A 12,343-nucleotide genomic window follows, 5' to 3' on the forward strand; every position below is an offset into this window, starting at 1 on the left:
AAACTGATAAGCAAATGGTCTTTTTTACATGTTGCTTTCATAATAAGTTCGTCTATTGAAGCTAAAACTACGAGCTGAACTAATTTCATGGCAATTTCTCATTATGTTATTAAATCCCAGACTTGAACTGAGGGTTAGAGCATCCTCTCTGCATCAGAAAGTGCTTCTGGTTTGTCCTAATTGTTTTGCAATTAACAATACAATTTTACCTATGAAAATACCCATCAAAAATGTGTTAGTATACTTTTATGACTGTTCATCATGATTAAAAGGGGGATTGTGCTCTGGTGAACTGAGATAAGTGAAATATTCTCTGATTAGGTAATGTATTAAATCTATACTAAATCTCTGGCTCGGAATTTCATGCATGCTGAGAAAAATGATCTGGTGTTATGACTGTGTGCTGGCAAAAGTATATTCAATTATGCGTTTTTAAGGAAAATATTTATACAAGTAATTCTATTGTATTATACAAGGATGGAAGTACATTAAAAATAGCAGTAAAAGTAGGCCATTTGGCCTTTTTGTACCTGCTGTTACACCATTCAACCACTCAACAAAATCACAGCTAATCTTGTACCTCGTTCCTTATTCCATTATCCCTCAGTTCCTTTAGTACAACAATCTATTGACCTATATTTATACACACAGAACATCAATAAATTTGAATGTTCTGAGGTCACAAAAATACAAGATAAAGCCAAAAAGATAAAATGGTTAGGATGAGGTACTTTGCTTAATCCTTCGACTATTGAACCCTGCAGAGAAAATATTTATATAAAACATATAAAACTATAATCCGGTGAAGTTACAAGTGAGGAAAATAATAGAAATAGATAGAAGATTACAAATGATTTGGTAACATGTTTTCTAGCCTAGCAGATCTGTCATTATTCTGTCTCTTTTGCTGTTAAAAGAAAAAACTGACCAGGCGAATGACAATAATTCACACGTTGGAGATAAAGCTAAAGTAACATCTGTGTTTCTTCTTTCTGCGTCCCCTTAAATGTTAGAATTTAAAATTTCCAACATTCATCATACAGTTTCCTACTTTAGCTCATTCTTTCCCAGAATCTCAGATTCTAAAACGCTGTACTTCTCTCACAATTCTACACATTTTAAAACTTGCATAACCAACAATTCTCAACACAACTATTTTTTCCCTGCTTACGGTGCTCTATCTACACTACGGGCTTTGGACCTTCACCCTGACTGCTCAAAAATTAACACAAATATTGTTACTAATCATTAACCAAAAAGCAAGCAAAAGGACTCACGGATTATTTGTTGAATGCTTGTGATTCTTCCAAGCTATTTTGGCAAAGTGCTCTGGTTTAGTACCTACATTAAAAACAAAAAGACAAATTGTACGGGAGAAACAGTGATGCACTATGTGGGATTAAATCCCAACACAACTCAGTGCAATGAAAGTTTACTTTCTGTCAACCATGAGGTTTCTATGCAAGATGAACCTGAGACTACATCTATTAGATTTGTTGTAAACTTGAATTTATTATTATAAAAGTAATTAGAATAGAACTTAACGTGCAGGTGGGAGTTGAACTCAGGCCCAGAGGTAGGAACACTACCACTGTGCCACAAAACATCTTATATATCAGTTACAAAATGACTGATTTCAAAATTTAGCTACTCTACACATTTCCAGTACCTGTATTGCCTCTCTATTGCCCTGCACAACATAGTGGCCACTATGTTCCAAGCTGAAGTAGTCAAAGAGTGGCCCCCTTCCCCCCAGTCAGTCATTTTGTTTCTGTAGCACTTCTGGAGCCCAATTTTGTGGCCAATACCTTTACTGCATCTGTTATCTTTCAATCATAAGTCAATTTTCTTCAGAGTAGACAATGGCTATACATTAAATTTGTAAACATACGCACAGGTGTGTTAGCCATAGTTACCATATTTCTCCATGTGCTCTTTACCAGCACTTCCAAATAATTGTGGTGCGATTGGAGCTGCACAAATCCCATATTTATTATTCAGCACCTCACAGTGTTTGTCTAGGGGATTGATCCGGTCAGTGTACTGGAAACACAAATAGTAAACAATCATATTCTATAAAGAAATGCAGTATAGTTTAGAAAGGAGGAAACTGTTCTTACTCAACTAAATTAGATAGAAAGACAGGTAGATGAAATAGTGGACCAGCAGTTGGATGCATTTAAAAATAATACAATAGGGTATAGAATAAACATTTTCCAACAGGGAATAAATTGTGTTAAAAATTAGAGCTCCACATATGCATAATAAGAAACATAGAAACGAGAGTAACAGTTTAGTCTTTGTTGAAAGTGGTAATTCAGAAGGTGAGAGTGAAGAGGTAGTTGTTGTAAATAAAGAAATGATGAATGTAATAAATAAATATTGTTTCTGACCTCACTATAGAGGATGCATAAAACATTCCAGCAATTCCTGTAAAATTCCTGCAAATCTCGAGGTTGAAGGGAGACAGCAAGATGGTGAAGTTATATTCACCAGGGAAGCAATATCGAGCAAACTGATGGAGCGGTGGATTGAAAATCTCAGGGTGCTAATTAACTTTAACCCAAGGTCTTAAAAGAGATTCTTAATGAGGTATTAGATGCGTTGGTGTTTATTTTCTAAAATTCAGTAGTTTCTGGAAATGTTCCATTAGACTTGAAAAATGCAAATACAGTCCTTCTGTTTAAGAAAGGATGGAGGCAGAAAACATGGAATTAGCTTCATGACTGGGGAAGCTGTTGGAAATGATCATTAAGCATATTATAATAACGCACTTGGAAAAACGCAAGGTAATCGGGAAGAATCAGCATGGTTTATAGAAGGGAAATCGTGATTAATCAATTTATTATAATTCTTTGAGGAAGTAACATAGAGTACAGAGAAATTACAGGTAAAATGCAATATCTGCAATGGATGGGCACTTCTGGTGTAGGCGCGATTCATTTGGCACTAAAATTCCTTTGCTACTGTGGGATTAATATACCCACAAAAGGGGAGGAAATCACTGGAGATGAAAACGTTTAAAAGAAAAGTTTTAATGTATATTGTACTGAACTGGGCCATGGTGTATTTAACTTCTGAACTTAAAAGCATCAGTTTATGAGCATGCAAGACAGTTAAATTAGTGGGCCAGCAGTAGGATACATTTAAAAATAATAGGATAGGGTATGGAGTAAACATTTTCCAACCAGGAATAAACTAACTGCATTAAAAACTACATGTGCATAACAAGAAAAATAGAAACAAGACTAACAGTTTAGTCCTCATTGAAACTGGTAATTCAGAAGGTGATCGGTAGCTCATTTTGGAGCAGACTCACCTTCAAGCCCCGTTCCAGGATTTGAGTGCATAAAACCTAGGGCTAATATTCAAATGCTGTACTGTCAGAGGTGCCATTTTTTGGATGAAACGTTAAACCAAAGTCCCATCTGCCTGTTCAATGGATGTAAAAGATCCCTTGCCAATTGTCTGAAGAGCATTAGGGGAGTTATCCCTGGTATGCCAGTCAATATCTATCTCTCAATCCACAGCACAAAAACAAATAATCTGTTTGTTATCACATTGTTAGCTACATTTATAATGAAAAAAGTGTTTGCAGATACAGTTGTTCATCACAACCAAAGTAAATGCAGAAACTAAATACCACATCAAATTAATAAAATATTCCAGCTACCTTTGAAGAAAGTGATCCTCTTTCCATCTTTTCAAATCCCAAAGCTAGAGTGCAATCAGCCAGCCCTTGAAAAACATGAAAAGAATATTGCAAAAGTATTTTTAGACCAGTGAAATAGGAATCACAATTAACTCAGTCATTTAAAACTTGCTGGCCTAGCACTTTGTCTTTTTAAAAAGTCAAATATTAATACTTTATCCAAAAGCTTTCACTGCATTACGTTAAACAGTTTGATTTTTATGTTTGCATATTATCGTATTCTGCAAAACAAAAATGAATGACTATTTACAACAACATGTTAAAAAATGAAAACACCTTTCATGAAGTTACTGGAGGATGAGGATATCGGCAACAGAGAGACTTTTACGAAACTGCTTCTGACAGATCCAACTTTGAAATATGGGCTGATAATGCAGCGTACACACAACAAGGCCGTGAAACCTCAGCATTGTCAGCATTGAAATCAGACAACATTGTGCTGTAAGAAACATTAACACTGCACTCGAGATGCATGAAATGGGTGAATTTAAAAGGCCACTGGCTAGAATTCCAGGAACAGCAGCTCTTAAAGATCTGATGTCCCTTTAAATCTGTCCTGAAAATAAAAAGGATGACATGGTGGCACATTGGCTCAGTGGTCCCTGCCTCACAGCGCCAGGGACCCGGGTTCAATCCCAGCCTTAAGCAATCATCTGTATGGAGTTTGCACATTCTCTCCGTGTCTGTGCGGGTTTCCTCCGGGTGCTTCAGTTTCCTCCCACAGTCTAAAGATGTGCAGGTTAGGTGGATTGGCCATGCTATTTTGCCCATAGTGTGTAGGTTACATGGATTAGCCATGGGAAATGCAGGGATTGGGTAGATGGGTGAGTCTGGGTGGGATGATCTCTGCAGAGTCGGTGTGTGCTTGTTAGGCCGAATGGCCTGTTTCCACGCAGTAGGGATCTTTGATTGACAGCATCTGCGCACAATATTATATTAAAACTCCTTCAGCTCAATTTTCCCAAATTTGGGAAGTGTTTTTTTTTTAAAAGTGACATTCATGGCATCTGATCTGCCATGGAAACTTTATTCACACAATCTTCATTTCATTCATTATGCAATTGGCTTCTTTGGAGACAGTTTCATGTGGCAGGAGACAGAAATGCTCAACGCTGCCAGCACTTTGCGAAGTACACAGAGCCTGTGGCATTTTTAAACTCCAGCTGCACACCACCATATACACTCCAAGACAGGAACAGTCTTCACACTATGCTCCTGCATCATTCTCCTGAAGGAAATGACCAATAAAGGCAAGTTAGCTCCTTGGTTCACTGACAGGGATGTGGAGGTGCTGGTGAACAGGGCAGTGGAAAGGAGGGCAGTGCTAACTGGCAAAGGAGGCCACCATAATGAACTGAGACGGTGATTGATCAAGTGCAGTATCCTGGGTGAAATGTGATGAACAACTGTGCAGAAAAAAAGGAACGAAGTTGAAGTCATGAAGCTGAAAAAATGAAACTCAAGATGCATCCTATATAGAGTGTGTGTCTCTGCAAAAAGCAACCTGATGGAAGCATACAGGTCATAGATGTCCCTTAGCCCAAAGTAAAGTTTGAAGGGCTGAAAGGGTATGTGTGTTGGTCCGAGACTAAACACAATGTGGTGGAACTATAGTTTGCATTGTTGACTTGCATGGTTGGATGGGAACTGTGTACAATGGCACTGTCTAGTTTCTCAGTGAAGGAGATTCTCAGGGAAGAACAGGGAAAACAGAAGCTGCATTGAAGCATTCAAACTGGGCAAATGAACGGAAATAAGGTAGTCACCGCTTGTTATCAAGATTTTGAACTCGCTGTTTAAACTTTAAGCGGAGAAATCAAATTATTTTCTTGATATCGAAATTCTGACATTTTCCATTTTTTTCCTTTTCTTTGCCATTGCCCATGCTCCTCATGGAAACAGAAAATTCCACCACTAACATCAGTTTACAAGAAATGAGGGTTCTCTGACACTTAACTTCATGCTTAGGTATTTGCCTAAGGCAGATTAAAAAGTAGCTGTCTACAAAGAATATAAACATTTGGGCAACATAAAATGCTAAGTGAATTGCAGCAATTATAGAAAAATAACTTCTTTACCGTTAAAAATTACATTAATAAAATTATTTTGAATTCTTCCAAGGGGAGGTATCGATATTATTCTGTAAAAATGGAATCATATTTATATGGCTGGAGATCTGGGGATAGGGGAGATGGCTTCACCCCAAGCCCTAACTGATAACTTCTCAACACAATCTTGACTCCTGGTGGATGGAAGCAATCAATTTGAATATCTCTTTCTCACAGGGAGATGCTGAGACTTCTGCTCCTACTAGAAATTGTTTTGACTTTTCTCCGTAATTTTCGCTTACAAGGATGGGCGGGAGCAAGTACAAAATATGGCAATAATAGCCACCAAGAAACAACTTGTAGAAAACTTGTAGAAAATTCAGACATTTCATTTTAATTTAAGTGCACCTTAGCACCTCATTACAATTATATTTCATTTGGCGTCTTGTGGTTCTTACACGTAGGTTACATTGGCTTACCTCCTTGTATCAGCTGCCTCGCCACAAATAGAGCAGTTGAGCCAGTGGAGCAGTTGTTATTCACATTAATTATGGGTATTCCAGTTGTTCCTAAACTGTGATAGATTGCACGTTGGCCACAAGTTGAATCACCTTCATAAAGAGAATGACAGAAATTCATTTGAATTGATCACGGCTGCCAAAAGCTGAAGTTAAAACTAAAAAGGCATTAGACATAATATGCATGGTAATTAATCATCTTACCTAGTGTCTTCTTTCCTCAAACAACTTCCCTTTCAACTTTGTTAAAAGAAAACCATTTTCAAAACAGCTTTTTAAACTAGATACCTTTCTCAAGTTAGGATCTAGCAAGACAACAGAATGTCTCTATTCTTGACTCACTGCTATCTCCCAAGCAAAGATTCCTGACTATCAATATAAGTAACATTAACAAAATATGCAAATCCTTTATAACTCACTGTAACTACCTGTAGTTACAATGTACTATGTCTTAAATACTTTCATATTATAGCACTGTTATGCACAAACAATTTGTGTTTAAATAGAGTTCGAATCCATACTTTGTGAGAGCTTTCTTCAGTAACCACAAACCATAAAGCACTTGCACCCAGCTCCCCACATTTATATAACCAATTAACCAAACCCTTATTTGATATATTGATTATCTGTTCCCTTATTCCATTCAGTCTCAAGCATTCATTCAGATCTTATTAAATAATAACAACACTTCTATCCTCTGTAGTTTCAAACAGCAAATTAATGAAAAATCTGGGCTGACACTTCACTATAGCACCAAGGAAGAGGTGTATTCCAAAAGTATTTTGTTTAACATGGAATGTTAATCTAAAGATTAATTGGATGAATCTTGCAGTTGCTTTATGTGTAGAAAAGTGGAGTTCCGATGATGCCTTGGGCTTTTAGCCAACCACATAATTTAATCATTGCAGAATTACAGGGTTTCAAAGAAATTTACTGTGGGCGAAACACGTTGAGTTGTTCCAGGTAAAGGTAAATTCAAGTTCTATCCTGTGCGAAAATAAGAGAATTTAATTAAGTGATATATTTTGACCCTAAAGCAACAACAATAAGGAAAATTTGTAATTACTTAAAATGTATCGGTTATCCATAGTTTTTCTTCAAATGTTAACTAGGACTATTAACTAGGACTTTATCATTTTGGATCTTAAGAAATACCGGTCCACTTGACCTTTTAGCACATGACCTGAAAACAATATCAACACAGAAGGAAGTTAAAATTTTGAATTTGCACAGTAATTCAAAAACAATTAGACCAAGAGAAAAGAGGAACTGAGCAGTGGGAAGGTTCTAGAAGTAGATGCCTCATTGTGTGGAAGACGGCATGGGCAGAAGCCTTTTTACACAGGCACTGATGCCTGCAGGAGTTCATCCAAATTTTAAAAATAGGAAGGAACTAGAATTCTGGTTGGAAGAGCAGTGTGGCTGAAATTGGAATGATGCAGGCAGACTGAATTGTCTAGTATCTCTGTGAAATAGTCTTTGTTGCGTCTGCTATTGCGTGTGTAATTTAAAATTCATCCCGAGTGTGAGTTGCCTGATAATTCAGGTTTAATCTGCATTGATTTTGATTCATGTTGACGTGATGTTCCTCAAAATGAAATATTATTTAATTATTCCTTCATGCAAAGGTTGTTTCCTATATGTTTTCTTTTGATTACAAATCCCCATAAGGAATATAACAACTAATCTAAATGTTTGCTTGAAGGTTCTAATAAGAATTCGCTTTTGATATAATATTCACAGATTCACACTTAGTTAATTCATAGAATGTTCATTTAATGCAAAATATATTATCTTGATAATAGAAAAATAAAACAAAATTTTAGTAGTCTGTTGGATAGAAAAGCAGCTAAATTGATGTAACACAGTGTGGAGCTGGAGGAACGCGGCAGGCCAGGCAGCACCACAGGAGCAGGAAAGCTGACTTTTCAGGTCAGGACCCTTCTTCCTGCTCCTCTGATGCTGCCTGGCCTGCTGTGTTCCTCCAGCTCCACACTGTGTTACCTCAGACTCCAGCATCGGCAGTTCTTACTGTCTCCCAGCTAAATTGATGTATTCCCAGCTGGAGCAAAAAGTTGCAATCAGAAAGCGGACGTTTAAAATACTGTAATGTTGCAAAGAACTACCTTTTCACTAACACAAACAAAATTGCTGGAAAAGCCCAGCAGGTTTGGCAGCATCTGTGATGGAAAAAACAGAGTTAATGTTTCGGGTCCGGTGACCCTTTTCACTAATACCTTTCATAGAGCAAACTCTGCTGCCTTTACCTTTCTGCCTTACTATATGACGTTAGACCCACACAATGTGGTTGATTCTTAACTGCCCTCTAACATAGCCAAGCAAGCCACTCAAACTTTTCAGCATCTGCAGTTCTTTATTTTGTTTGAACAAGCCACTCATTTGTATTCAAGAAAGTGGTTCATTACCACCTTCTCAAGTGGAGGTGGGCAATAAATGCTGGCCTTGCCAATGATGCTCACACCCTATAAATAAGGAAATATTTTACAGATGTAGATTTACACTTATATAGCACTTTTCACAGTCCCAGAATGTCCCAGTGATCATAAATTACTTTTGAAGTAAAGTCATTGTTACACTGTAAAAGTATTGAGGCCCATCTCTAGTTATAAATTACTTCCACCAAATATAAGGCAGCAAAGTGGGAGATGTTTCAAGAAAACTCACAACAATGTGACTGAATATATTATTCGGCAAGTGATTTACAAGCTGGTCTTCTCTGGCATCTCTTCCCAAACTTTGAAAAGCTACAAACAATTAAATGAAGTAATGCTCTGCGCTCACCATACACATAACCCACACAAGCTTGTTCCACAGCAGAGTATGCAATGCCAGCATCAGCCAATGCCTTCTGAGCTATAATAGAAAGAAAACAATTAAATTTCTGCCCTTTAGAATTTGTTTCGCAGATTTAAATACATCAGTATTGCTGACCTATTTATCAAGAGAAGTGTGACTGTATGATTAGAAACAGATGAATTGAGATTAACATTATACAGCAATGTCAAACTGTTACAGAATCACAGAACTTATCATGGCACATAATGCTATTCACCTGCCTTTTCCACATATCCCTATACACTATTTCTTTCTAAATTGTAATTTAACACCCTCTTCAATGCCTCAATTGAACCTGCCTCCTCCACATTTTGGGCACTTCATTCCAAACACCAACCACTTGCTGTGCCAAAAAGTCTTTTTCTCACGTCACCCTTGCTTTGTTTACACATTACTTTAAATCTAAGCTTTCTTCATTTTATTTTTATGAGCATTTGCATAAAAGAAACTACTGCTGCATTTTATTACATTAGTGGCACAGTGCAAATAGGGAGACAATACTAGTTCCACTGTAGACACAGAACTCAACCTCTTGAACATATTTTCCCAATGCTAATAGCCGCACAGATACAAACTAGCACATGCCACACTCAGTTTGAGCATTCTAACCACTCATACAAATGCGCCTTCTGTATCGCTGACAAAAAGAATGTCCAGAAATATAGTGCCTCGTCCCCACTCCTCCCATGCAATGTTTTAGGAAGATATATTATGAAGCCCAAGACCAAATTATTTTAAATGCAATGAATTGTATTGTACATTCAGTTTAAACGTACATATGTTTGTGTCTGTATCATGGACCAATCTGGAATTCTGTATGATTTTCTGATGGATCAATGTTGCATGCTGCAACTAGCCAGCCAGGTCTCAGAACCGTATAACACAAACAGCCACAAAACTGAAAGCACTGATCTTGTCTGTGGGACTAAGGCCAAACAAATAAACTTGATGTTCATTTCTCATTTCAAAAATGTTCAAACTTCAATTTTAACTCTGGAATTTCCCTTGCTCTAAAACTCATGGATTATTACAATTGTTTGCCCACTTGACTGGCACTACATCCACAAGCAGCCACTCCCTTAACCACCGATACTTAGTTGTAGCAGTGTTTACCAACTACAAGATGCATGCAGAAATTCACCAAGGATCCTTAGACAGCACCTTCCAAACCCATGATCACAGTTAGCTAGAAGAACAAGGGCAGAAAATAAATGGGAACTCTGCTACCAGCAAATTCCCCTCTAAGCCACTCACCGTCCTGACATGGAAATATCCATCCTTTGTGTCATTGGATCAAAATCCTGGATTTACCCCCTTAACTACATGAACTACAGTGGTTCAAGAAGGCAGTTCACCACCACCTTCTCAAGGGTAACTAGGGATTGGCAATAAATGCTGGCCCAGCCGGTGATGCCCACATCCATGGGTGATTTTTTTTTTTAAATTTATAAATGTATGAGTTTACTGGTTTCTAAATGAGCAAAATAATACAAATCGTTCAAAAAAACAAACTAAAATTATTATGATACCTGCTTCTTTGGCCATGTCAGGATAGTCAACATCTTCTAGAGCCCCAGGCTTTTCAAACTGGTGGAAAAGAAATGACAAATTACATTTTTAAATAAATTTGAACTGTATCTTACTTATGGTCCTAATTATGGTCCTAATATAGCCCGTTCAATTGATTTAAGTGTGTTAGAATTACGAATGCTTCTTTATTACATTTGCGTGCTCTGTGCCTGGACAAATGAATGGAGAGAAATGGGTGGCTCATCCCTTAAAGCTTTATGGCTTACTTAGTTGCAAATAGAGTGGCACAGGTACAACAGATCTTGTTGGGTAATAGAGACATACAGCACAGAAACAGACCCTTTAGTCCAACTCGTCCATGCCGACCAAGCTTCCCAAACTAAACTGGTCCCATTTGCCTGCATTTGGCCCATATCCCTCTAAACTTTTCCTATTCATGTACCCAACGTCTTTTAAAAGTTGTAACTGTACCTGCATCTACCATTTCCCCTGGCAGTTCATTCCACATATGAATCACTCTCTGTGTAAAAAAGTTACCCCTCAGGTCCCTTTTTAATCTTCCTCCTTTCACCTTAAAAATGCCACCTCTAGTTTTGTACTCCCCTACCCAATGGCAAAGACCTTTGCTACTCGCCTTATCTATGCCCCTCATGATTTTATAAACCTCTACAAGGGCACCCATCAACCTCCTATGCTCCAGTGAAAAAAGTCCCAGCCTATCCAAATAACTCAAACTCTTCAGTCCTAGCAACATCCCAGTAAATCTTTTCGGAACCCCCTCCAATTTATTAATATCCTTTCTATAGCAGAGTGACCAGAACTGTACACAGTACTCCAAAAGTGGCCTCACCAACATCCAGTACAACCTCAACATGACGTCCTAACTTCTAAACTCAATGGGCTGAGCAATGAAGGCAAGTGTGCTTCTTAACAATCCTGTCTTCTTAACAATCTGTCTATCTGTTACACAACTTTCAAAGAACTTTGTACCTGAACCCCTAGGTCTGTCTGTTTGACAACACTACACAAGGCCCTACAATTAACTGTATAAGTTCTCTTGTCAATATGATTTTTAACACCTTTAGACTCATTGTCACTATCAATCAAGCTATTAAAAGGCCTCACACCATGATTTGAATTCCACTCCAATTTTACCAAGTCAGGTGGGGAGAATACTTACATGGGGTCAAGAGCAGTATTTTAAGTGTAGTACTATCACAGTCTACAGGAAATTGCTGACAACAGTGAAAGGAGAGATGGGGAAATGACAAAGTCTTCTCCTATAAGCCAACAGTGGACAAGCTATTTTTACACTCATAGTCAAGGAGTCAAAAAGTCTGGTCATAGCATTCCATTGTGTGATTCGCCAAGAAACATTAGAAAAACTCAGGTCAGTAGGCAAACACTCCCAATGACTGGAATTATGCTCGGTGTATAAGAATTTGGTCATGATTGTCAAGGGCCTTCAACACAGTTCAAGAAAACGTCTTCAGTGCAGCAATCTTCAGTTTTTTCTTGAAAAGAACTCCCTGGCGTATATTCAGGAGTGGACTTATTATTCTAGTATTCAATTCCATTTATACGATTTGGGATAATGAACCAGCCCATGCCAAGCTATAACAGAATCTGGTCATAAAAGCAAGACAGAAGATGGGTATGATGTGACAAATGTCTCACTT

General features: G+C 37.7%; 1 protein-coding gene across 2 annotated transcripts in view; it reads right to left on the bottom strand.

Annotated features, from left to right (window-relative positions):
- Positions 1-10,725, bottom strand: part of scp2a (sterol carrier protein 2a) — a 79,883-nt gene extending 69,158 nt beyond the window's left edge. The window contains exons 1-6 of one of the 2 annotated variants that reach the window (XM_048601778.1): positions 10,664-10,722; positions 9,081-9,152; positions 6,240-6,371; positions 3,674-3,738; positions 1,917-2,043; positions 1,278-1,341 (exon numbers count right to left, since the gene is read on the bottom strand). In XM_048601778.1, the coding sequence (XP_048457735.1) occupies positions 1,278-1,341; positions 1,917-2,043; positions 3,674-3,738; positions 6,240-6,371; positions 9,081-9,152; positions 10,664-10,679 (476 nt within the window). In that variant the 5' untranslated portion in view covers positions 10,680-10,722. Of the gene's footprint in view, positions 1-1,277; positions 1,342-1,916; positions 2,044-3,673; positions 3,739-6,239; positions 6,372-9,080; positions 9,153-10,663 lie in introns of both variants that reach the window. The other variant, XM_048601779.1, reaches the window with a different exon arrangement.
- Between the last annotated feature and the right edge of the window lie 1,618 nt (positions 10,726-12,343).

Source organism: Rhincodon typus, chromosome 10 (genome assembly GCF_021869965.1).
Source record: "Rhincodon typus isolate 14 chromosome 10, sRhiTyp1.1, whole genome shotgun sequence".
Lineage (NCBI taxonomy): Eukaryota > Metazoa > Chordata > Chondrichthyes > Orectolobiformes > Rhincodontidae > Rhincodon > Rhincodon typus.